The following is a 27,430-nucleotide window of genomic DNA, read 5'->3' on the forward strand; positions in this document are numbered from 1 at the left end:
TTTCTACACTGAAAAATTATAAAACATTAATAAAATAAATGGAAGAAGAAGCAAATAAATGGAAAGATATCCCATGTTCATGGATTGGAAGAATTAATATATTTTAAATGGTCATACTACTCAAAGCACTATACAGATTTAATACAACCCCTATCAAAATACCAAAAATGTTCTTCACAAAAATAGAAGAAATAATCTTAAAATTCATATGGAACCACAAAGTCCCCAAATAGCCAAAACAATCCCGAGCAAAAATAACAAAGCTGGAAGCATCACACTACCTGATTCTAAACAATACTACAAAGCTATAGTAACCCAAACAGTATGATACTGGCATAAAAAAACGGACACATAGACCAATGGAACAGAATAGGGGCCTATAAATAAATTTATACACCTATAGCCAACTGATTTTTGACAAATGTGCCAAGAACACGCAATGGGAAAAAGATAGGCTTTTCAATAAATGGCTATTAGTCAAAAGAAGTAGATAAAAAGAAGAGAGATATCAAAGAAGCTAATATTATACCTCACAAAACTAGGAAAAGAAGAACAAATTAAGCCCAAAGTATGCTGAAGAAATAAAATAATAAAGATCAAAGCAGAAATAAATGAAATAGAGACTAGAAAAACAATATAAAGTATCAATGAAACTGAGTTTTTTTTTTTTTGAAAACATAAAAGCAACAAACCTTTAGCTAAACTAAGAAAAAAAGAAAGACTTAAATAAATAAAATCAGAAATGAAAGAGGAGACATTACAGCTGATATGACGAATATGCAGGATCATAAGAGACCACTGTGAACATTTATATGGCAAGGAACTGAATAACCTAGAAGAAATTGATAAATTTCTAGACACACACAACCTACTAAGACTGAATCATAAAAACAATAGAAAATCTGAGCAGACCAATAACGAGGAGATTGGATAGGTAATAACAAGCCTACCATCCAAAAAAAACCAAAGCTGATGCTTTTTCTGCTTAATTCTACCAGACATTTAAAAAAGAATCACATCAATTTTTCTCAAATTCTTCCAAAATATTGAAGAGGTGGGAGGACTTTCACAATATTTTTATGAGACCAGCATTACCCTGATACCAAGTCAGACAAGAACATTATGAGAAAATAAAATTACAGGCCCAAATCCTTAATGAACATAGATGCAAAAATCCATAATGAAATATCAGCAAACAGAATTCAACAACATATTGGAAGTAGGCTTCATCCCAGGGATGCAAGGCTGGTTCAACATACACAAATCTATAAATGAAATCCACCGTAAATAGAACCAAAGACAAAAACCACATGATTATCTTAATAGATGCAGGGAAGGCCTTTGACAAAATTCAGTGGCGCTTTATGCTAAAAACTCTCAATGAACTAGATATCGATGGAAAGTATCACAAAATAATAAAAGCTATTTACGACACACTCACTACCTATAAATGGGATCTAATTAAACTTCAGAGCTTCTGTACAGCAAAAGAGACAATCATTAGAGTGAACCAGCAAGCAACAGAATGGGAAAAAAATTTTGTGATCTCCCCATGAGACAAAGGGCTAATATCCAGAATCTACAAAGAACTAAGACAGATTTACAAGAAAAAAACAAACCCATCTAAAAGTGGGTGAAGGATATGAACAGACACTTTTCAAAAGAAGACACATATGAAGCCAACAAACATATGAAAAAATGCTCATCATCACTGGTCATTAGAGAAATGCAAATCAAAACTACATTTAGATACCATCTCATGCCAGTTAGAACAGTGATCGTTAGAAAATCTGGAGACAGATGCTGGAGAGGATGTGGAGAAATAGGCACACTTTAACACAGTTGGTGGGAGTATAAAGTAGTTCAGCCATTGTGGAAGACAGTGTGGCGATTCCTCAAGGATCTAGAAATAGAAATTCCATTTGATCCAGCAATCCCATTACTGGGTATATATCCAAAGGATTATAAATCACTCTATTAGAAAGACACATGCACATGCATGTTCATCGCCGCACTGTTTACAATAGCAAAGACCTGGAACCAACCCAAATGCCCATCAATGATAGACTGGACAAAGAAAATGTGGCACATATACACCATGGAATACTATGCAGCTATAAAAAACGATGAGTTTGTGTCCCTTGTAGGGACATGGATGAACCTGGAAACCAACATTCTCAGCAAACCGACACAAGAACAGAAAATCAAAAACAGCATGTTCTCACTCATAGGTAGGTGTTGAACAATGAGAACACATGGACACAGAGAGGGGAGCATCACACACTAGGGTCCTTTGTGGGGGCCGGGGAGGGATAGTGGGAGGGAGGGTGGTAAGGGATAACATAGGGAGAAATGTCAGGTATAGGTGATGGGAGGATGGAGGCAACAAACCACCTTGCCGTGAATGTACCTATGCAACAATCTTGCATGATCTGCACATGTACCCCAGAATCTAAAGTACAATTTTAAAAAAAGGATCATCCACCATGATCCAGTTGGATTTATCCCTGGGATGCAACAATGGTTGAACATACACAAATCAATAAATGTGATACCTCGCATTAATAGAATGAAGGACAAAAACCATATGATCATCTCATTAGATAAGGAAAAAGTATTTGACAAAATTCAGCATCCTTTTATGATAAAAACTCTCACCAATTTAAGTATAGAAAGAATGTACCTTAACTCAATAAAGACCATATATAAGAAGAAGACAAGGGTGCCCACTCCCACCACTTGTATTCAACATAGTATTGGAAGTCCTTGCCAGAGCAATTAGGCAAGAAAAAGAAACAAAAGCATCCAAACAAGAGAGAAGGAAGTGAAATTGCCACTATTTGCGGCATGATCTTATCTATAGAAAATCCTACAGTCTTCACCAAAAAACTGTTGGAACTAATAGCCAAATATAGTAAAATTTCAGGGAACAAAATCGACATACAAAAAACAGCAGTATTTCTACATGCTAACAACAAACTGTCCAAAAAAGAAATCGAGAGAACAATCTTATTTACAATAGCTACAAAAAAAAAGTGGCAATAAATTTAACCAAGTTGGTAAAAGACCTATACACTGAAGACTAGGAAACACTGATGAAAGAAATTAAAGAAGACACAAATAAATGGAAAGATAATCCATGTTTATGAATTGGAAGAATTAATATTGTTCAAATACCCATACTGCCCAAAGTGATCTACAGATTCATTGCAATCTCTATCAAAATTCCAATGGCATGTTTCATAGAAATAGAAACAACGATTTAAAAATTCTTATGGAACCACACACACACACACACACACACACACACACACAAACTCAACAGGCAATGTGATTAGGAGCCAAAAGGACAAACCTGGAGACATTATACTACCTGATTTCAAACTATACTATGAAGCTACAGTAATTAAAACAGCATAGTGCTGGAAAAAATAAATAAACACATTGACCAATGAATCCGAACAGAGAGCCCAGAAATCAACCCTCACATGTATGGTCAATTGATTTTCAGCAAAGGTGACAAGAATACACAATAGGAAAAGGATAGTCTCTTAATAAATGGTGTTGGGAAAACTGGACAGCCACATGCAGAAGAATGAAATTGGACCCTTGTCTCACACCATACATAAAAATCAACTCAAAATGGATTAAAGACTTAAACATAAGAATAGAAATTGTAAAGCTACTAGAAAAAAGGGAAAAAACTTTATGACATTTATCTGGACAATGATTTTTTTTATTTGACCCCAAAAGCACAAGCAACAAAAACAAAAATAGACAAATGGGATTACATCAAACTAAAAAGCTTATGCACACCAAAAGCTTATGCACAATTAATGGTGTGCAGAGATGACCTACAGATTGTGAGAAAATATTTGCAAGTATGTATCTGATAAGATATTAATATCCAAAATATAAAAGGTACTCAAACAATTCACTATCAAGAAAACAAAAAATCCAATTAAAAAATGGACAAGGGACCTGAACAGATATTTCTCAAAAGAAGGCATATAAATGGCCAACAGACATATGAAAAAATGCTCAATATTGCTAATCATGTTCAATGCAGCACCATTAACAATAGCCAAGTTATGAAATCAACCTAAGTGTCCATCAGTTGATAAATGGATAAAGAAAATGTGGTATATATATATAATGGAATACTATTCAGCCTTTAAAAAAGAAGGAAATTAAGAAAATTCTGGCATTTGTGACAACATGGATGGAACTGGAGAGCATTATGCTAAATAAAACAAACCCGGCAAAGGAAGACAAATGCTACATGTTCTCACTCATATGTGGGATCTGAAACAATCAAACTCATAGAAACAGAGAGTAAAATGGCAGTTAAATAGGCTGGGGGTGGGGGAAATAGGGAGACGATGGTCAAAGGATACAAAATCTGAATTAGGCAGGAAAAATATGGGATTTTTTTTAGATCTATTGCACAGAGTGGTAAATAGAGTTAATAAGGTATTGGACATTTCAAAATTGCTAAGAATAAATTTCAGATGTTCTCATTGAAAAAACTTTTAGGCTGCTGGGCGTAGTGGCTCAAGCCTGTAATCCCAGCACTTTGGGAAGCCAAGGCAGGTGGATCACCTGAGGTCACAAGTTTAAGACCAGCCTGGCCCAATATGGTGAAACCCCATCTACAAAAATACAAAAACTTGTTGGACATAATGGCAGATGCCTGTAATCCCGGCTACTCGGGAGGCTGAGGTGGGAGAATCGCTTGAACCAGGGAGGTGGAGGCTGCAGTGAGCCACGATTGCGCCATTGCACTCCAGCCTGGACAACAGAACCAGACTCCGTCTCAAAAAAAGAAAAGAAAAAAGAAAAAACCTTTTTAAGTACTTCAGGTGATGTCTGTGTTAATTAGTTTAATTTAATTATTCCACATTGTATTCATAAATCATAATATCACATTTTATCCCATAAATATATACAATTATAAGTTACCAATTTACAATTAAAAATAGAAATCCTGGTGGAGAGACAGCACTCTTAGCTGAGCCATAAACTTTTATGTATTTATTCATGTATAAACTTTATTTTTTAGAGTAGTTTTAGGTTTACAACAACACCGAGGGGAAAGTAAAAAAGATTTCCCAGATACTTGCTCCCTTACACACCTAGCTTCCCCCATTATCAATATCCCTACCAGAGTGTAACATGTGTTATAATCAATGAACCTATATTGACACATCATTACCACCCAAAGTTCATGTTAAAGTTCACTCTTGGTGCTGTACATTCAATGAGTTTGGACAGATGTGTAATGACATGTATCCACCATTCTAGTGTCATACACAATAGTTTCACTGACCTAAAAATCCACTGTGCTCTGCCTGTTGATTCTACTTCCCACCCCTAACCTCTGTCCAACACTGATCTTTTTACGGTCTCCATACTTTTACCTTTTTCAGAATGTCATATAGTTGGAATCATACCCTATGTAGCCTTTTCAGATTGGCTTTCTTCACTTAGTAATATGCTTTTAAGCTTCCTCCATGTCTTTTCATGCTTGATAGCTCATATGGACTCATTTTAATACTCATCATAAATACTGCCAGCATCGCCTCCTGGGATGGAGGCTGGAGAGAACTTGGGTTCTAAAATTATCCTTGGTGCTAATGCAGCCCATAGTTCCCCAAGCAAGCTATAGACAGGACTGTGCTGAGTACTAGAGGGGAATCTGTGGTCATGCTGGCTCCATTCAAAACAATGGTCGTAAAAAAAGGGTCATCTCACCCTTTCTGGATAGATGCCAGGATAATGCTTCAGGAAGTGAAGGCCCCAGGCCGGGTATGGTAGCTCACACCTGTAATCCCAGCACTTCTGGAAGCCACAGCAGGAGATCGCTTAAGTCCAGGAGTAGTTTGAGACCAGCCTGGATAACATAGCAAGACCCCTTCTCTACAAAAAATTAGAAAATTAGGCAGGCATGGTGGCATATGCCTGTGTTCCCAACTACTTGGGAAGCTGAGGTGGGAAGATCACTTGAGCCTGCGAGGTTGAGGCTGCAATGAGCTATGACCATGCCACCACACTCACTCTGAGCAACAGAGTGAGACCTGACTCAAAAAAAAAAAAAAAAAAAAAAAGATTTAAAATTTTTTTAAAGTAGAAAAGTGAGAACCTCACTTCCTGTGGGAGAGTGGAGGGGTTGGATCAGATCAGTGTAACAGCTCAGCTCTGGACTTCTTTTTACTAATGATTGTGGCCTTCTCCTGGGGTCCCGCAGGGAGCTCAAAGAGGCCCATGAAGCAGAGCTCATTGAGTTGGAGAACAACTACAAAGCAGCCTTGAAGGCGGAGAAGTTGGCTGCCCAAGAGAAGCTAGGTACTGCTGGGACCTGGGAGAATGACCCTGGATGAAGGTCCAGGCAGACATATTTCTAATAAGCTTCTAGGGTGATTTCTGGGACACATAAAGGTTTTACTACCTTGGTGATGAGCTTGGGGTGGGGAAGGTGTGCAGGAGAGCTCACATTTGAATTTGAAAATGTGCATATCAGAAGACTAATGATGACCCTGTTGTTTTCCTTTTATCCAGAGGAGATGGGAAAAGAATACAAGTATTTGAAGAATATGTTTCGTATGTATCAGGTGAGATACAGAGCTCCCTGTTGGATTACAAGAGAAGTAAGGCTCATTCCTGGCTGATAACATTGGGTTGAATCTATAGCTCTTGTCCAGAAAATAATATCCTGAGATTCTCAGCATCCTTGGACCTAAGTGGCACTAGCTGCACCCAGGGGGAGGATGAACCCAATGACTTCCATGAATGACAAGTCAGGCACCCAAATCCTGAAGAGCACTACTGAAAAATATGTTTGTGATTAAAAAAGTAATAGCTTCTTATTTTTTTTAATGGAACTACAAAAACCAACAATAACAACAAAACGAAATATCACCACCCAAAGGTAACCACTGCTAGTATCTGTACTTTAGAACTGTAGTTGAGATCGTATTGTATATTGTATAACATGTATATATATTTTTATATCTTCTTTATCAGGCATATAAGAAACTTTTCCCTCCTTTTTAATGACAAGATTTTATCCTAGTGAAATTGCCATTGGGTTCTAAAATTTTACTGTTCCCCTATTATTGGGCATTTGAGTGGTTCCAGTTGCTTACTGTAACAGATAATACCACTTTGAATATCTTTGATTCTAGAAGTAGAGTGCTTGGTCAAAAGGAATGAACTTTAAAAAAAAAAAGTCAACTTTTATTTTAGGTCCGGGGGTAAAGATGGGGGGTTTCACCATGTTGGCCAGGCTGGTCTCAAACGCCTGGCCTCAATTGATCCACCTGTTTGGCCTCCCAAAGTGCTAAGATTACAGATGTGAGCCACCACACCCCACCTATCCCAGAGGTTTTGATAACTTGTGTCAATATCATCATATAATTCAAAAAATTTTTGAATTTCCATCTTGATTTCATTGTTATCCCAGATACCATTCAGGAACAGATTATTTCATTCAAAGCATGGAGTCCTCCTGTCATCTCAGAATAAAACCCATCCATTTAATCAGCTAATTTGATGAAGGCACAGGAAAAAAAGTTAGGGCGTGATTTCTTAGAAGGTAGATGAAGAGAGTTAGGAGATGGGTAGTGGGTTTGGAAAGGACTGAAGCCTCAAGACTTCATCCTATTTAATTGTAAAGTACAGTGACCAACTAGTTCTAGTTTGCCTGAGACTTTCCAGGTTTTAGCACTGAGAGTCCAGAGTCCCAAAATACCCCTAAGTGCCAGGCAAACAAAGACACTTGGTCAACCTATCAAAAGTTAAACACCAGTATCACCTCTGAAATTCTATTTACCACTTACGGTTTAAGTTTTGAGCCTGTGTCTAAAACTTATTTTTTAAGATACTCCTTGGTATAATCAGGGAAAACATCACATCACAGAGCAAAGCCTTAGACATGTGAGTGGTAAATAGAATTGGTTGGGTGTGAACCCTTCTGCTAACCTAAAAAAGAAGGTAGTCAGCATCCTTAGACTCTATGAGCAGCATCCAGATCCAGGGCCTTCTCCCTCCTAGGGTTCCATGTTCATGAAATCTGAGCCAAGCAACAGGACTGATATTGGATTAGGCTTATTTAACCTCACCCACAAAAGAAAGATTTACTGAGAAAAAGCAGACATTCTCTGAAAAACATCCCCTTATTTTCTAAGTGTTCAAATTAACTACTAGGCATTTCCTTTCTTCTTGTGCTATTGAAGAGGGATTTGTGATTCAGGGGGAGCTGACATATGATTCTTCAACATGGAGAACTCCACCTGTCTTCAAAGGAAGCTCAATTCTAGTGGGGCAACCCCTTGACCTTTGGGTTCCACAAGCCCTCTGCTGGGCTGGAATTTACTTCTTACCAGTCACCCATGGAGGAGCCCCTCAGTGAGGGCCCCAGGTAAGGGAAGATGCACAGAACATGGTGCTGGGCCCTGCCCACTGTGCAGTGTCAACTCCCTGAGTTGAGTTTTACAGCCTCTCCAGGTCACCTTTATTTTAGGACCCTTTTCTTCATGGCACCTTTGTACCTCCACAGGACAGTATTTATGATGAAATGGAAGAGAAGTGGTCAAAACAGAAGGCAAAATGGGAGAAGAATGAGAAGCTGGAGCGAGAAAAGGTCCTGCTACAGCAAAGTGAGTACAGAAACTCTAGCTTTTTTGATGACAAGTGCATTAAAAAACTGCCATGAAGTTTGGTTGTGACTTGAGGAAGGTGGCCTTAGGCTTACCAAGGGTGATGGGCCACTTGATAGATACCTGAATGGAAGGTGCCCAGAGTTTCCATGAAAGCAAAATGACAAAGGTAGGGTCTTTTTTGAAGTTCAGACATCTTATCTAAGAGAGTCTAAGCCTGTACCTTCTGAAACTCATTTGGTCCAAGTTTGCCCATGATGGCTGAAACAAATGCTAGAATCACTGTACGGAGTGCAGACTTCTTATCTAGACACAGATGAACCCAAAGTTTCAAGAGTTCTTTAATTAGAATGTGAAATGTTCACTTGCATGTGGGAAGGGGGCAGATGGGAACAACACAATCCATTATACTAAGAGCATCTATATTCCCATGTCTTCCAGAAGGAAGCCATGCTTGGTAGATATTTTTAATATTTCCAACAATTAGCACAGAGCTTGCATCATACAAAGTACTCTGTGAGTGTACCTCCCACTCCCACTGAGCTTGCTCATAAATGGAAAAACGAAAAGAATTTGTGGAAGCTACGCCAGGCCTAGAAGACTAATTAAGGTGGCAGTGGGAGCTCTATAGACCTATTCCACATTCTACGCCAATTGCATTCATCTAGATTTAGTCAATTTTAACAAATTACTCATTTAAATGCAGACACTCCATGGGAAAATCAATTCACATTCTGGTGGGCACTCTAGACTGCCAGAAGGTAATGTGAAGACCCTGGAGTTAAGGCTGGGGAATGGGATGGGGAGCTGCTCATATTCGGGCTTTACCTAGAATCCTGGTGCAATGGAACCCAAGTCGTATCCCAGATTCTAGCTACTCATATGACTCTCATCTCATGTTGTCAAAGTCTAAGTAAAGATGTAACTGCCAGTTCTGGAAGACCAGAATTTAGCTGCTCACCATCCAGCCATGTCAGAGGCTTACCCTGTCAGACCAGAGACTCCCTGTCCAATCCCAGAATTCTGACACTGAAGAAATCTGTGTTTCCCTTTGCCCCTCCTTCCTCCTATTTGATATTGGGGCTCTACTGGCAGGTTTCCTTGCTCAGGAAAACAGCTGAAGCCTACCTATACCCCAGCACTAAGTACAGGATGAATTTTTTTGCTGGCAAAGTCATGTTAGCCAACAGCTTTATTTTAAAATAAGGATATCCAAGATAGCAGAGTGGTTACATCAGCAGAGGGAATGGACAAAATAATAAACAACAGATTCAAAATAAACTACACACAAAAGAACCAGAGATGTGGGGGGTAAATCCCATGTGACTAATGTGACTGAGGACAACCACCATGCTTACCTCACCCTCAAGCATCTCCAGGTGAGTGTCAGAGGCTGAACACCAGGCTGCAGTGACCTTGAGTCTGACCCAGTCTGGAATTGCTTTTATCTTCAGATATTCTAGGTTTCTCATTGCGCCTGCTTTTCCCATCTTTACATGTATATGTGCTTTCCTGTCACTTCCACAGAAAAAGAGATGACCAAAAAATTTGAGTTGGAGTCAGAAGAAGAAAAGAAGAAAATAAATGAATCCTGCAGTGCTGTCTTTGAGAACTTCACTCCAGAGAAAGAGGTAACTCAGCCCAAAGCACTTTGGTGATTGAATCTGTAGTCCAGGTGGTATGCCCAGGTCCCCAGGTGTGCCTCCATAATTAGGTGAGCTTTTTGTCTTTCTGACATAATCCTCCTCTCCTAGCTTTCTGGAAATGTATACAAACAGACTAACAGTCTTGCTATCCTTTAGCTGGACAATCTTTCCACAGGCTAGACAGTCTTATCAAAGAGTTCTTATAACAAAACTTATAATTAACTGGAAATAACAGAATGCTAAACACACAGAAACGGAAATTTCTTATTTTGCCAAAATCCTGTCTCTGAATATCCTTCTCATTCTTCACTGTAGCTGTATAGCTGTAGTGCTATTACTGGGCACTAGGGCAGATACAGGTTTAACTTTATAGGAACTTGCCAATTTTCCAAAGTAGTTGTACCATTTTATTCTTGCATGTTAAATATATTGGAATTCTAGTTGCTCTACATCCTCCACAGCAATTAGTATTGCCAATCTTTTTTAATTTTGGCCATTCCAGTGGGCATGAAGTGGTACTTCATTATGGCTTTAGTTTCCCTGGTGACTAATTATGTTGGGCATTTTCTCATATGTTTATTGGTTCATTCATATATCTTCTTCCATAAAGTGCCTGTTCATTATTTTCCCATTTGAAAAAGTAGAAGGTGCTTATATTTTTATTGTTGATATGTAGGAGTACTTTTTATATTGTGGATACATTTTTTTGTCAGATATACATGTTATAAATATTGTCTCTCAGTCTGTGGTTTGCCTCTTCATTTTGTTAATGATATATTTCTATGTGCAAAAGTTTTAAAATTTGATGAAAGGCAATTATTTTTTTTTCTTTACTTGTTACAGATTTTTGTGTCCTCTCTATAAAATCTTTGCCTATTCCAAGGTCATGAAGATACTCTATTTTTTAGAAGCTTTAAAATTTTAGCCTTTATGATTCTATGATCCATTTTGAATAATATTTGTGTATGAAGTGAGGTACAAAGGTCATGGGTCATTTTTGTCTATGTGGATATTCAATTGTCTTGACGCCATTCTTTAAAGACACTTGCTTTTCCCCATTGAGTTGTTTTAGTGTCTGATACAGTTTGGATTTGTGTCCCCACCCAAATCTCATGTCAAATTGTAATCCCCAATGTTGGAGGAGGGGCCTGGTGGGAGATGATTGGATCATGGGGGCAGATTCTCCCCCTTTCTGTTCTTGTGATAGTGAGTGAGTTCTTAAAAGATCAGGTTGTTTAAAAGTATATACCACCTCCTGCTTCTCTCTCTTCCTCTTGTTCCAGTTGTATAAGACATGCCTCCTTCCTCTTTACCTTCTGCCATGATTGTAAGTTTCCTGAGGCCTCCCCAGCCATGATTGCAGAACTGTGACTCAATTAAAACTATTTTCTTTATAAATTACCCAGTCTCTCAGGTAGTTCTTTATAGCAATGTGAAAACAGACTAATACAGTGTCTTTGTTGTTTTGAGGGAGATAGGATTCTCTATTCTGTTTAATTTTACTATTTTTCTGTACTTAGGTCAACAACACATTGTCTTAACCACTGAAGTCTGAAATCGAGTAGTAAAGGTTATCTAGCTTTGCTGTTGTTTTTCAAGATGATTTTCCCTTTCCACATTCTTTGTATTTTTACATAAATGTTAGAACTAGCTTGTCAATTTAGAATTAGCTTATCAAGGAAGCTTGCTGATATTTTGATTGGGATTTCATTGAATATAAAGATCAATCTGTGGAGAAATTAATTCTTAAGAGTATTGAATCTGTACACTGACATAAAAAAAGCTTTTGATGAAAATACAGTTTCTTTTAATATTTGTCAGTGTGATAAGGTTGAACATAAGTAAGATTTTCATTAACTTCAACACGTCATGTCACTAGTTTATAGTGCGTGCTTCTTTATAGCAGTGTCTAAGATTTGGCGAATATTGTATTCCTGAATCCTAGACTGGCTTTCTTAACTCCCTAGAAGATATGCCAGAACCACAGTGCTAACCTTTTCCAAATAAAATTGTTTTTAGGAGCTCTTGAAACAACATGAAAGTGACACCTTGCAATTAGAAAAGCTGAGAAAAGCCAAAGAGGTAAGCTTTTTCATCCTTTCCTGTGGACTTGGTGTATTACAAATACACCAGTAAAATAACAGGCTCTCAGTATAATGGAATCAATGATAATTTCCCCAAAACCAATAAGAAATGGAAGACCTAAAGCTGAGTTTACTGAATTCAATAAGTTAAAAATAATTTTTGAAATTATCTTTATTTTGAAATAAAGCCAGTGGGTCTTTTTAAAGTCTAATTTGAACAAGTGTATCAGCAGTATACTATGTGATCTTCAATGTTGAATGACCTTCATTTCTAGCAAGATTCAAACCACAAATGATCTTTGAATCATAAAACACCAAGTTTTTCCCTTTGAGCTCTGAAAAGTATAAAACTGTCTCCTGTGGAACTGTCATCAAGCCTCTCCTTAAACTCGGAGTGTACCCCACACATGACAACTTCCTCAGGGACTCTATTCTGGGACAAATTAAGGTGGTCTGTAGGAGACAACTGAAGAGAAGCTGTTCAAACCCACAAGGTGATGTGTGATTCTTCCATCACTGAGAATTTGATTTGGATCCAGAATGGACATGTTTTAGAAAACTTTAGTCATAATATTAGTCATTGTAAAGGCATTATAAATGAATTCTATCTTAGAGCCCACACAGGGCTTCAGCATTATTGAAAGGCAAACATACTGTAGTGTCCTACAAGTTCAAGAAATGGGTTTTGGAGGCAGGTATACCCAGTGTATTATAATAACTATTTTAATGAGCTTGTCTACTAATTCTGCCATTTGTGTTATATCTGGATCTGTTTCTCTTCATTGATTTTTCTCCTCATTTATGATCATATTTCCTTATTTGCATACCTGGTAAGTCTGGCTTGGATGTCAGCCATTGTGATGTTTACCTTGTTGGGTGCTGAATATTTTCATATTCCTTTAGATACTCTTGAGCTTTGCCCTGGGATGCAGTTAAGTTGCTTGGAAACAATTTGATCTTTTCAAGCCTTGCTTTCTAAGCTTTGTTGGGCAGAATTAAAGCAGTTTGTAGTGTAGAACTAATTTGCCCCCACTATTGAGGTAATACCCTCTGAGTACTCAGCACCACACCCTCTGTATGAGAAGGATTTTCTACTCTGCCTGGTGGAACCATGAACTATTCCCAGCCCTGTGTTGGCCCTGGGGATTGTTCCACCTGCTCCTTGCTGATGGTTCCTTCCCCTAACCTCAGCTCTTTCTATTTCTTCCCTCCATCACTCTACGCCAGAGGCACTCGCCTCCTTGCTGTTTCCTTAACAGGCCAGGATGCTCCTACCTTGGGGTCTTTGATATTTTCTCTTCCTGAAAAGCTCTTTCCCAGATAGCCACATGACTAACTTCCTTTCCTCCTTCTGGGTTAAATTTTTCTGGTCTTTATTCAAACGCCACCTTCTCAGAAGCCACCCTATTTAAGGGTTCAGCTCCCTGCCCCGACATTTGCTTTTCTCCAAATGGGACACGACTGGAGGTTTTTGAGGAGGAGATTATCGTTTGGGAAAATAACTGTGGCAGCAATGTGAAGAAGAATCTGAAGAGGCAAAATGATGGGAGGCAGGACCTGTTAGAAGGGTCAACTCCCATTTACACCTCAACCTCACTTCTGCTCCCATCCCAGCCATGGAAACTGCTCTGTTAAAATCACAAGTAACTTCAGAGTTGCCAAATCTGAGGAATGCTTCACCTTACTTGACATGAGCAGTATCAGGTGCAACTGATCACTCTTTCCTTGCAACATTTACCTCTCTTAGTTTTCATGGACTTCTGCTGTTTCCTTCACCTCATACTACACTACCCCACCCCACCACCAGTTTCCTCTATTATCAATATCTTGCATTGGGGTGGCACATTGTTGCAATAGATGAGCCAAGGTTGATGGTTTGCTGTTGTTGTTGTTGTTGTTGTTGTTGTTGAGATGAGGTTTTGCCCTTGTTTCCCAGGCTAGAGTGCAATGGTGCAATTGGCTCACCACAACCTCTGCCTCCCAGGTTCAAGCTATTCTCCTGCCTTGGCCTCCCAAGTAGCTGGTATCACAGGCACGTGCCACCATACCTGGCTAATTTTGTATTTTTAGTAGAGATGAGGTTTCTCCATGTTGATCAGGCTGTCTCGAATTCCTGACCTCAGCCTCCCAAAGTGTTGGGATTACAGGTGTGAGCCACTGTGCCCATCCAAGTGCATTCTTATTAACTAAAGTCCTAATGTAAACTATGGTTTACATTAAGGCTCTTTGTGTTGTACATTCTATAGGTTTTGCCTAATACATTATGTCATGTATCCACCATTATAGTGTCATACAGAATAGTTTCACTGCTCTAAAAATGCGCTCTGCTCCACCTATTCATCCCTCCTTTTCCCTCCCAATCCTTGGAAACCACTAATCTTTTTTGTGTCTCTAGTTTTGCCTTTTCCAGAGTGTCATATAGTTGGAATCAGTAGTAGGTATTTAATAAAGACCTGTTTAGTGAATGAATAACTGATTGCCATTGTAACCATTCGTAGGAGCTCTAGTGAAGCTGAAGAGAAGGATATAGATGGGTGAGACAGACAGGAGGTAGGATTGACAGGGTGTGATTGGCCATGAGTGATGCAGGAGTAGTTCAAGGTGCTCCCTTGCATTACAGTCCAGGTGCCCTGGAGAAGAGAATAGACAGATAGACATCGGCATGATGTCCTGAAACAACTTCTTCTTATGCAGGTCATAGAGGAAGAACTGCAGGTGCAAGCTCTTATCCTAGAGTCCCTTAACACAAACCTCCACTATACCCAGTTGGAATTCCAGAAAGAGGTGAGTCCCTGCTGGAGTGGGGGTGGGGGTTGGGGGAAGAACCCAGGTCTCCGCATAGCTCTGCCATATAGCTCTGCCCTAGATGGCTCTGGGTTGGGGAAGATACTATTAAAATGTATGTCTTTCAGAAAGCTACAGTGGGAAATCTGGAGAAAACACTTCAGACCAAGCTTGCTGAAGCTGAAGAAAAGTATAAGTACACCATTCAGATCCTGACGGAAGAGAACATTCATCTGAAGTGCGGCTGCTGCTGAAACAGACATGGCTGAGTTCTCTTTAGGAGTGGGAAGGAGTTTGAGTGAGAAATGGGTTAGGAAGATAGAACAGGTGCTCCCTAATAATGTCAAGGCATGGGCTTTTTCCGGGAGGGAGGTATGTCGCTCTAAGCCAGTGACACAAAGCCAAACCGTTCACGTGAGGTGGAGTGGTGATGTGTCTAGACTTCTCCCATTCGCCTGTGTCCTTGTTTCTATGCAAAACAACACAGGAAACACAACACAGGAAATGTATCTGCCAGTTTCTGAGTTTGCTCAGTTCTCTGATTGAGGGCGGTTTTTAAATCCGTCTCCCCTGAGAGTTTGGTAGTCTTACCATTACATGCAGCTGCTTCTGGTTCCTATGGAAATCCGCTTTGGATCAGAAGGTGTACTGTTACTTAAGCTGCATCTTAAATCATTCAAATACATTTTGGTCAGTTTTTTAATACAGGAAAGTTATTTATTGCATTGATTCAGTAGAAAAGTCCTCATATAGGACTTTAGTCACCTAAACACCCTACCTCGCTAAATTCAAAACCACTGCAAGTAATGAGTGAGAGACTGCCATGGTAAAGGAAAGAAGGCACATTTCTCTCCCCGCCCTTCAAATATCCTATACCTTTTCTAGCTTTTAAGTTTATATTGATACATCTTTCCTTTCTTTTACAGGCAAAAGATAATGTCTAAGAATGAAGAAATTTATGAAGGATGTTCTGGGAGATTGGCCTCTGTTACTGTTTCTAAGGATGATTCTGACACCATGGAAGATGGTAACAAGAAAGGACAAGAATGATAAACAAAAAGTTGCTCTCCAGGGTTGAAGATGGTAGGCACACCATTTCTGTAGGCCTAGGAAACTCCTGTGAGGGTTTTCTTGAGAAAATGCATATAATGAGTTTAGTACTTGGGTTGCTCTGATTCTATTTTTGCTTTCTTCTGAGTGACTGAAAATGTTTGAATTCTCATCTGAATTTCACAGCTTATCATGAACACTTCATTGAAAAATGACGCTCTCTGTACCGGGAGCTGAGCTTTCTCTGAGTTTTGTACTATGTTTCTTCCAGCCTTACATATTTCATTAGAAAGAAACTGATTTGAAGGCCTTCTTCCTATTGAACTTTTACTATATTTGGGGCTGTACCTTTGTCCCCTGGGGCATTTAGGTCACAAAAAAAGATTATGTGTTGATTTTATTCTAAAACCTTTTTCTCTCATACCCATGCACCCTACTTCTCTATCTCTCAATCATGTTCCCTAGCCTATGACTTAGGAAGAGTTTCTGATGATTCTTACCACCTTCTCTGGACCATCACCGGAATTCAGACACCCACAGGGCAGGCAACATAAATAAGTGAAGTAGGCTAGACATAAGGAAAACAATTGCACAAGCACAGTGATCAGTGGCAACCCACAGCAGCCTCAGTAGAGGGGTTTGGGCAGGGCTGGGCACAGGGGGTGGGGAAGAGTGACCCACAGAGGGCTGTCCCATCTGAAGAAGGTGCTTCTCAGACCTTTGCCATGCAAGAGCATGAGGTCAATATTGTCAGATATTCTGATTTTTTTAAAGAAGGTATTCTGGTGTTTACGTGATAACTCCTAATTTTTAAACATCGACAACCTCAATGTGTGCCAATAGTGGGAGGCTCAAATAGAACATGTGTGTGGTCCAGATGTTTTCCACCTGTGAGATGCCATTGGCAAAAACCAAAACCAAACACAAAAAATCTCTGAGGAGCAGTAAGATCAAATTATACTTTATTCTATTAAAAAATGTTTTTGAAAAAAAGATTTTTAGCTTTTAAAGATAACTTAATTCCTAACAATTTAAAATAATCCAAGCAGAGATGAAAGAGCAAATGGAAATGCAAATGCATGAAAAGACCAGAGCATTGTTAGCAAAAAGTAAATATAGTTAGTGAGCATGTATACATCACAAAAGCAATAAGAAGTCAAAAGTTAATTTGGGGACAGATTATTTAAAATTTATAAAATAATTTGAATTTTTAAAAGATTTTAATCAAATTTTATTTTAAAAAAAATTTTTTTGAGATGGGATCATGTTCTATCACCCAAGCTTGAGTACAGTGGTGAAAACATGGCTCACTGCAGCCCTGATCTCTAAGGCTCAAGTGATCCTCCCACCTCACCCTCCCAAAGTGCTGGGATTACATTTTATGTGTATTTTTAAAAATTTTAGTGTCGGAGAGTTTAAATGGAAAAAGAATTAAAGTTAATACAATATTAACAGTGGGCTTAATGTTGATAGATAACAATTTGAACTGTCAGCCCTCTATATTCATAGCTGGATTTTGTTGGCTTCTGGTATTTATTGCCACCACCTAAAACATTCTCAAAGCCTTAGGCAAAAGAGAAAGGAGACAGTGTTATTGTTGTTAATATCCTATTAACTTTAGCTCTTAAAAAAAGTGCGAAACAATTAATAAATTATATAGAAAATCTAGAAAACCAGTAAATAAACATAGTGTTATATATCTAAATAGCACCATCAATCAGAAGAGAAAACAAGTTTTTTTCTTAGTGTGAAAGTGGGCTGCGGCATCTGCTTCCCCATGTTCTTCTTATCGTCTTTGTTGCTGACTTCATAGTTCACTTCAGTCAGGATGGCGAGAATATCATCGCCTCTGAAATACATCACATAACATTGTGACTATCTGTGGGGGAAAAGCAACTGATGAACTGTTTCCTCTGCTGTGCTCAGAGATAGTTCTGTAGTTTTTTCTCTCAAAATATCAGTTATTTGATACAGTAAGTTGCTAAACCAAAACCTACCCCAGCTTCACAGGTAAATGAGTTATCTCAGAGCTTAATAACTGCCTTCAGTTTATTCAGGAACTCTGTTGACCATCAGAAACCTCGGTGTCAGTATTAGAGTTGGTTTCTTTCTCTCCTGACCTGTGTGTATCTCACTCTTCTCCATGTTATTTGGCTCCCACAATTGCTTCAGTGCCCCTCAATATTCTCTGCCTCAAATTGACACTGCATCTGTGGATTCATCTTTGATGCAATTAAACTTAAGGCAACTGAAAGTAGAATGTCTCCTGCAGCCACTCCCAACTTCTTCTCACCAGGATCTCTTAGCGTTTTTGTTTGGGCAACCTCTTCTTCTACTTTGGTAGCTAGCCCCAGAAACGTTGCAGGATTCATGATCTAAGTTACAAAATCTAAGTTAGATTCGTGATCTGAGTTATGGGAAATTCTCACTCTTCATATACTCAAAACACGAAATACAGGGCTAGAAGGAATGTGCTACTTATCTCCCACAATGAACGAAGAGGTTTTGAGAACGGTTTGCTATTAGAGACCTTTTGACAGAGTTGGAGGATGTTAAACATTGAAGTGGGTGACTGCCTCCTTGGAAGATTCCCAAAACTAGTTGAGTTGGCTCAGTCGTGTTTTGGCCTAAAGACAGAGAGCTGGACTATATGACTACCGTCCTTTCCTGCTCTGTGATACCCTGATTGTCCTTTGAGGTACTGAATAAAGGCATAAAGCATCTCAGCTTGTCCATCTATAAACTAAGGATGTTAGCAATTGCCACTCTCCTCCTTTGCAACTGACCTGGGAAGTACACCTATGTGATCCACAGCTAGACATTTAGAGATGAATGGAAACCACTCCCCTTGGACAGTTCTCTGATCTGTTAATGTTATCTAAACCGTAAAGCATTTTCTAATAGGCTCTGAATATGAGTAGATAGTAGTGGTGATGGAGTAGGTGGGGGAAGGCAGTGTAACAGTGAGGAGGGCTGGGTAGGCAAAACTTACCGAGGACACCGTTCTCTCAGACTCTGGCAAAGTGACTGGATATACCAGGTTCCCTCCGCAGGGTTTCGGTAGGAAACACAGTTATTCACAGTGGCCATCCCCAGTAGAAAGTCAGCCTCATCTGGGATATATCTCGTCTGAGGTGATGATAAGTCCATTTCTAAATAGGGTTGCTCCTCTGAATCAGTCTCAACAGGTATACCTTTCTGGTAGTTATCCCCCTGACAAGCCTGAATAAAAAACACTTTTGGTTTTCCAGCAAGGGAAGGGCACTTCAAACCAGTGAACTGAGATGTCAGCTCATATATGGGGGCCTCATGTCCATCAGTGCCGTAGATGACGCCCTTGTCTCCATGGGAGAGGATACAGCAGATGAAGCAGTCCTTGTTACTGTGGTCCATGCGTTGGTAGGATTGCAAAATCTCATAGATTTTCTCTCCTGTGCAGTCATTGTAGGGCCTGATCTCAAAATGAAGCTCTTCAAAGGTCTTGCTCAAAGCCTCTGAAAAGTGAAATTTGAAAAGACATGTTATACCACAGTAATTCACAGACCAGAGCTGGAGAGCACATTTTGAACCAGAAATTCAAGAGCAAAACCCTCTATATTAGTAGCTGGATTCTGTAGGCTTCTAATATTTGTTGGTACCAGCTAAAAACATTCTCAAACCCAGAGGCAAATGAGAAAGGAGAGAGTGTTATTGTTGGTCTGTTTTCTCTACTAAACCAGTTTACAGGATGGGTAGGCTATCATTTAGGGTTACTACTGAACTAATTTTTAAAATAACTGTATTACTTATATAATCAGAAAAAAACAATTTTTGAATAAAAGATCCAACTTATTCTATCACTAAACCTTCTCAAAGTTATTTATATTTAGCAAAATAAAAGATATGAATTGAAAAAATAGAACTAAAAGACCTTTTACAAAAAGTTATCCCCTCTCTATCCCTCCCTATTACCTAGTCATATTCCATGAAGGCAACCACTTTCAGTTTTTAACCACTTTTTTTTTTCACATTAACCTCCATTTTGTAATGAATTTGGGTACCCTGTTCATTACTCATTTACAAATTTTAAACTTTTGCATTGAGTTCTTATCATGGAGAATAAGCATTTGGTGTTCCTACACAATTATTTACAATCTTTGGTTGAATCCATAGTAATATTTTAATTTTCTATTTTTTAGACAAGGTCTCACTCTGTCACCCAGGCTGGAGTGCAGTGGCATAATCTCAGCTCACTGTAACCTCTACCTCCTGGGTTCAAGCAGTTCTCCTGCCTCAGCCTTCTGAGTAGCTGGGACTACAGGCACGTGCCACCACACCCTGCTAATTTTTGTATTTTTTAGTAGAGATGGGGTTTTGCCATGTTGGCCAGGCTGGTCTTAACTCCTAGCCTCAAGTGATCTGCCCACATTGGCCTCAAAAAGTGCTAGGACTGTAGGCATGAGCCATGACCTCCAGCCCATAGTAATATTTCTATTTTTAAGTAATATTTCTATTATTAAGACTATGTAAACACAATTTTCATTCATCATGTTTCCTTTCTTATTAACCTTTTTGCCTTTCCTGGAATTAGTAATTGTCTTATTTTTTCATCTGCTTTGTTTCCTATATGCTTAACATTATTTTTTCTCCAAATGCTCTAATGGATCTGGTCAAAATCTTTCAACATTTTCAGGCTACTTGTCTGACTCATTTTTATTTCTTCCTGGAAAGCTTCCCATCCAGAGCACTGCATCATTCTGCTGTAATACCAACTGGCTGCTCCATAGGCCAGATGAATGTCTCTTGTCCTGGGACATCTCTCTGTCGCTTCCATAGTAGATTCCCTGTTTCCTCCATCTATGACTGCCTCTTTCTTATTAGTTTCCTTTACTGGAGCATAACCACTAGTGCATGCAGAGTAAATTTTTTGAGCACTTGTATGAGTCTTTAATTCTACATTCATACTTCTAAACAGTTTACCTAGACATAAGAGCTCAATTTCCAAAAGTATTTTGGAAATAGGCACACACCACCACTCTTCTATTTGGAAATACAACTCTATGTTCTATTTGCATTTATGACTTCCTCTTTCTTATTAATTTCCTTTGCTGGAACATAACCACTAGGGCATGAAGAGTACATTTTTCACCCTTTGTATGAGTCTTTACTTCTACTTTCATACTTTAAACAGTTTACCTAGACATAGAGTTCTATTTCCAAAAGCATTTTTCCTTAGAATTCCAAAGGCCAAAGGCCTTTCTTCAGTCTTTTAGTTTTCAGTGTTGCTAGAGAGAAGACCTTTTCATTCCTGATACTTTATATATTTGGAAGTATATATACTTTTTTTTTCTTTCCAGAAGCTCCTAGGGTATGATATGTTTGGAAGTGATTCTTAATCCATTATACCCTTTCAATCTGGAGATTGCATCATTTAGTTCTTGGAAAGTTCCATTTCCCCCATTTTCTCTGTCCTTTCTTTTTGGAACTCTTATTGTCAAAAATTGGACATCCTTGATTTAGCTTCAGATTTTCTTCTCTTTTGCTCCTATTTTCTATTTTTGTCTTTTTATCCTACTTTCTGAGACTTTATCTTTAATTTTCAAGGAATCTTTCTTGTTCTGTCCCTTTTTCATAACATCTTATTCTCTTATGGACTTTTACTCTCTAAGAATACTAAATACCAATATTAAACACTAAAAAAGGTCACTTTTTTCTCAACATTATCTTTGTTTTATTCATATTATTTCATTTTTTTCTTGTTTAAATTGCCTCTCTTTTTATTTATTTATTTATTTTGAGACAGAGTCCACTGTCGCCCAGGCTAGAGTGCAGTGGCATGATCTCAGCTCACTGCAACCTCCACCTCCCCAGTTCAAGTGATTCTCCTTCCTCATCCTCCATAGTAGCTGGGATTACAAGCGCCTGCCACCATGCTCAGCTAATTTTTATATTTTTAGTAGAGACAGGGTTTCACCATGTTAGCCAGGCTGGTCTTGAACTCCTGACCTCAGGTGATTCATCTGCCTCAGCCTCCCAAAGTGCTGGGATTTACAGGCGTGAGCCACCACACCCAGCTGCCTCTCTTTTGTACTAGAGGCTTTCTTCAAATGCCTGCTGACCTTTGGTTGTCCATTCATAAATTGACTAGTCCATTAAAAAGTTGGCTGAAAGCTCTGTGTTTGTGGATGTGGTTTGTTCGCTGATGGACTTCATAGCAGGATGATTGGTTGGGGACCTGATCACTTTGTTAGGAAACCCCCAGATGTGATTATCTTGCCTTTCCACTGAGTCCAGATTGGCAGGTGCACTACAAGTGATACACATGGCGGAAGCTGGATCCTGGCAGCAAGGAGACCCAGACGCTGGTTGGAGAGTACTTTACCTGGGAGGGGGCCTTTCAGCATGTGGGCAAAGCCTTCAATCAGGACAAGATCTTCAAGTGAATGTCTCTTGCCATCACCTAACTGCCTGCACCTGCCCTTCAGGGAGATGGGGGTCATTTATCTAGAGCTTTCAGCTTCTCCAGAGGTAAATCTGTATATGCTACCAGTGTTCTTGACACCAAGTTGGTTTAGAGATCTGACTCCATGCCACCAGTAGGTTTTCTTCAATCTCTCTGTGTTCAGTAAAATGTTTCATGGCTTCCTTTGCTGGGCCTGGTACACCCAAGTGTAGAGCCTCTCTGATTCAATGCTATGAGAAAAACTTCCTATTCCTTATCATGGCAGAATAAGAATACATGCCGGCTCTATGATTAGGGGTTTGAATCTGAGGATTATATAGGCTTTCAAAGAATCGTCCTGTTTTCTGTTCATTGCCTCACCTACACTTAGTTCCTCCAATTGCTGAATTTTTCCAGGATTCTGTGGGGTAAATAGGCTTGCCTCTTTTCTGTGTTCCCCTCTGTAATCAGTTAGGTTGTAGCTTTCTCTGTTAAGTCAACTACCTCTTAGTAGAGGTAGTTGACTTTTTTCAACTCCCCCAAATTGTTGTAAACCTTTAATTAGCTATTGTCTCCATTCCTGTTCCCTTGATCCTTGTTGGATTATTCCTTTTTTATTCCTTCTCCAGCATTTTGTCCCTGTCAGCACATCAGAGCTGAACATAAGCCATCAGTTAAAATACAGTCTCACCTCTCTTCTCTGCCCAGCGGCTTACTTTGTGACAGCACAGAGAACCCCACCCCCTTTCTTTGTGGAACCACCATGGCAGCTGAGACCCTGAACACGTATCCTGAAGACTGGAGGGCCTTCAAGGCCCTCATCACTGCTCAGTACAGCAGGGCTCAGGTCTGCGTGCTCTCCACACCACACCACTTCCCCTTTGGCCAAACCAACTACACCCCTGAATTTCTCCGCAAATTTCCTGCCAGCAAGGTTCCAGCATTTGAGGGTGATAATGGATTCTGTGTGTTTGACAGCAATGCCATTGCATACTATGTGAGCAACGGGGAGCTTCGGGGAGGTACTCCAGAGGCAGCAGCCCAGGTGGCGCAGTGGGTGAGCTTTGCTGACAGCGATATAATGCCCCCAGCCGGCACCTGGGTGTTCGCCACCTTGGCCACCATGCACCATAACAGGCCACTAAGAATGCAAAGGAAGAAGTGAGATGCATTCTGGGGCTGCTGGATGCTCACTTGAAGATGAGCACTTTTCTGGTAGGTTAACAAGCGACACTGGCTGACATCACAGTTGTCTGCACCCTGTTGTAGCTCTATAAGCAGGTCCTAGAGCCTTCTTTCTGCCAGGCCTTTCCCAGTACCAACTGCTGGTTCCTCACCTGCATTAACTAACCCCACTTCAGGCTGTCTTGGGGGAAGTGAAACTGTGAGAAGATGTCCCAGTTTGATGCTAAAAAGTTTGCAGAGAGCCAACCTAAAAAGGAAAGAGAAGGGCTCACAGGAAGAGAAGCAGAAGCACCAGGCTGAGCAGAAGGAGGAGAAAAAGGTGGCTGCCCCAGCTCCTGAGGAGGAGATGAACAAATGTGAGCAGGTGCTGGCTGCTGAGCCTAAGGCCAAGGAACCCTTCACTCACCTGCCCAAGAGTACTTTAGTGTTGGGTAAATTTAAGTGCAAGTACTCCAGTGAGGACACACTCTGTGGTACTGCCATATTTCTGGGAGTACTTTGTGGTTTTGTTTTTTGTTTGTTTGTTTGATTTTTTTGAGATAGTGTTGCTCTGTTGCCCAGGCTGGAGTGCAGTAGCACAATCTCAGCTCACTGCAACCTCTGCCTCCCAGTTTCAAGCGATTCTCCTGCCTCAGCCTCCCGAGTAGCTGGGATTACAGGCACCAACCACCACACCCAGCTAACTTTTTGTATTTTTTTTTAGTAGAGACAGGGTTTCACCATGTTAGCCAGGATGGTCTTGATCTCCTGACCTTGTGATCCACCCGCCTCGGCCTCCCAAAGTGCTGGGATTACAGGCGTGAGCCACCGTGCCCGGCCTTTGGGAGCACTTTGATAAGGACGGCTGGTCCCTGTGGTACTCAGAGTATTGCTTCCCTGAAGAACTCACTCAGGCCTTCATGAGCTGCAGTCTCATCATTGGAATGTTCCAGCGACTAGACAAACAAGAAGAATGCCTTCGCCAGTGTCATCCTCTTTGGAACCAACAACGGCAGCTCCATTTCTGGATTCTGGGTCTTCCGAGGCCAGGAGCTTGCCTTTCCGCTGAGTCCAGGTTGGCAGGTGCACTACAAGTCATACACATGGCAGAAACTGGATCCTGGCAGCGAGGAGACCCAGACGCTGGTTCGAGAGTACTTTTCCTGGGAGGGGGCCTTTCAGCATGTGGGCAAAGCCTTCAATCAGGGCAAGATCTTCAAGTGAATGTCTGTTGCCATCATCTAGCTGCCTGCACCTGCCCTTCAGGGAGATGGAGGTCATTAAAGAAAACTGAACATTGGAAAAAAAAAAAGATGGTCTCAGCCGAGTGCAGTGACTCATACCTGTAATGCCAGCACTTTGGAAGGCCGAGGCAGGTGGATCACCTGAGGTCATGAGTTCAACACCAGCCTGACCAACATAGTAAAACCTCATCTCTACTAAAAATACAATTAACCAGGTGTGGTGGCAGATGCTTGTAATCCCAGCTACTTGGGAGGCTGAGGCAGGAGAATCACTTGAACCTGGGAGCTGGAGGTTTCAGTGAGCAGAGATCGCGCCATTGCACTCCAGCCTGGGCAATAGAGACTGTCTCAAAAAAACAAACAACAAACAAACACTCTAACATTAGGAATAGAAAAAGATAACTGAAATGCAGTAGGTCCTTGTTGATTTGGAAGCACTTTGGTAAGACGAATACAGTATGTTGGTTCTGTGGAAAAATTCTGATCTTTTGGAAATGTGGGATGTTGAAAAAAATGACTCTAAAGCAAGTCTCAAGGCACTGCAGCAGGACAGAAGGGAGTATCTCAGGAGAAACGACTTCTGCAGCTGGGTCTCCTACTTTTACTTATCCAGCATAAAATACAAGAGCAGGAAGAGAAAAAGCAGGACACACAGACTCGAATGCCTACCAGAGACTAGTCAATCATAAGCCAGTTATAAACTGCCAGAAATAGGATCAAATGTTATTTTAATAGAAATGTTTTAATATTAAAAGAATACAAATCAAGGGCCCGAAATGTTTTCTTCAGTATCAAGCACAAAATGACAAATGATGTAATCAATGGACTTAATCTCTGTGGCTTTTTAAAGCCTTAGATTTGCTTAAATAAACAAATCAAATGTTAACAGGGGCCAGGTGCAGTGGCTCACACCTGTAATCCCAGCACTTTGGGAAGCCGAGGCAGGCGGATCACTTGAGGTATGGAGTTCAAGACCAGCCTGGACAATAAGGCAAAACCCCATCTCTACTAAAAATACAAAAATTAGCCAGGTGTGGGACTACGTGCCTGTAGTCCCAGCTACTTGGGAGGCTAAGACAGGAGAATCACTTGAACTGGGGAGGTAGAGGCTGCAGTGAGCTGAGATGGCACCATTGCACTCCAGCCTGGGCAAGAGAGTGAGACTTTGTCTCAAAAAAAAAAAAAAAAAAGTTAATATGGACCATTACAGAACCCTGATGAGTATAATCAGTCTACATTAATTTTCTAAACTTACCTCCATTTGCAAAACAAATCAGTAATTGATGTTATGCCTCATGAACACTATTTTCAAAAGTTCTTTGATCAGGCCAGGCATGGTGGCTTATGCCTGTAATCCCGGCACTTTGGAAGGCCGAGGCAGGTGGATCACCTGAGATTGGGAGTTACATGGAGAAACCCTGTCTCTACTAAAAATACAAAATTAACTGGGCATGGTGGCACATGCCTGTAGTCCTAGCTACTCAGGAGGCTGAGGCAGTAGAATGGCTTGAACCCGGGAGGCATAGGTTGCAGTGAGCCGAGATCGTGCCACTGCACTCCAGCCTGGGCAACAAGAGTGAACTCCATCTCAAAAAAAAAAAAGAGTTCTTTGGTAAAATCAAAATTATTAATATCTCAATGGTTGTGCTGGATGATTTTTATTTTTTGTGTTTTAGTCACTTGTTATATTCACATACAACAAATTGTTTTTTCATTTAACTTGTAAGTTCTTGATCTTAGCTTAAATAGGCTGAGCAAAAGATTTGCTAGCCAGTTTAATATTTAATACTTGAAAATGCTACTTCTGTTAAGAACCCACAATTTCTGCTGCACTTAACAGCCCAACCTGTAAAAATGCAGCCTCTATAAGAGCCTTGAAACCCGGGCAATGTTGTCACCTAATGCATTCCACAGAAGCACTATTCATTTAGCTGAATTAAAAACAAAGCTTAATGTTGCTTTTCATTATGTCTTTTAGTAAGATTTGATATTTTATATTTATACATACATTGCTTTTACTTAAAAAATTAAGTTTTTTTAAAAAGCAGGAAACTAACAAATACATAAAAATGTTCTTCACCTCCGCAGGGAAATATGTTTAAATCCATTTTCTTGAAACATGCCCTTTTGGTATAGCTATTTTCCTCTCCCTTTTGATTTAAAAAAAAAGTAGGCATAAGAAAATGTTTACTTTTCTCTCTGGGTTCTACCATACCTGCATCCAGGTGTGTTCCATTCCTATCCTTAATGCTGTGGAGTTTGGGCACTTCCTCCCGTGCTTTGCGAAAATCATGATTGTTGATGATCAGACAATATCCCCGAGGTTTATTTTTCATTTGGTAAACTTTGTCCGAAGCCTGGAAAACAAAAACCCATTCAA

General features: G+C 39.9%; 2 protein-coding genes and 1 pseudogene across 7 annotated transcripts in view; 2 read left to right on the top strand and 1 right to left on the bottom strand.

The window, feature by feature from the left end:
- The window catches only part of FLACC1 (flagellum associated containing coiled-coil domains 1), a 47,523-nt gene extending 27,393 nt beyond the window's left edge, over positions 1-20,130 (top strand). For all 3 annotated transcript variants that reach the window (XM_064373191.1, XM_064373192.1, XM_064373193.1), the window contains 8 exons: positions 6,248-6,345; positions 6,559-6,611; positions 8,558-8,657; positions 10,185-10,288; positions 12,323-12,385; positions 15,082-15,171; positions 15,300-15,409; positions 16,098-20,130. In XM_064373191.1, coding sequence (XP_064229261.1) covers positions 6,248-6,345; positions 6,559-6,611; positions 8,558-8,657; positions 10,185-10,288; positions 12,323-12,385; positions 15,082-15,171; positions 15,300-15,409; positions 16,098-16,221 — 742 coding nt within the window. In that variant the 3' untranslated portion in view covers positions 16,222-20,130. The remainder of the gene's footprint in view (positions 1-6,247; positions 6,346-6,558; positions 6,612-8,557; positions 8,658-10,184; positions 10,289-12,322; positions 12,386-15,081; positions 15,172-15,299; positions 15,410-16,097) is intronic.
- CASP8 (caspase 8) overlaps positions 17,167-27,430 on the bottom strand; it is a 30,472-nt gene continuing 20,208 nt past the window's right edge. For 3 of the 4 annotated variants that reach the window (XM_064373187.1, XM_064373188.1, XM_064373190.1), the window contains 3 exons: positions 27,266-27,407; positions 19,214-19,715; positions 17,167-18,070 (listed from right to left, as the gene is read on the bottom strand). In XM_064373187.1, the coding sequence (XP_064229257.1) occupies positions 17,935-18,070; positions 19,214-19,715; positions 27,266-27,407 (780 nt within the window). In that variant the 3' untranslated portion in view covers positions 17,167-17,934. Of the gene's footprint in view, positions 18,101-19,213; positions 19,716-27,265; positions 27,408-27,430 lie in introns of all 4 variants that reach the window. The other variant, XM_064373189.1, reaches the window with a different exon arrangement.
- On the top strand, positions 23,216-25,163 carry LOC105712771 (elongation factor 1-gamma-like; annotated as a pseudogene).

The sequence above is a fragment of the Aotus nancymaae genome, unplaced genomic scaffold (genome assembly GCF_030222135.1).
Source record: "Aotus nancymaae isolate 86718 unplaced genomic scaffold, 86718_ANA_hifiasm-v0.15.2.pri h1tg000008l, whole genome shotgun sequence".
Lineage (NCBI taxonomy): Eukaryota > Metazoa > Chordata > Mammalia > Primates > Aotidae > Aotus > Aotus nancymaae.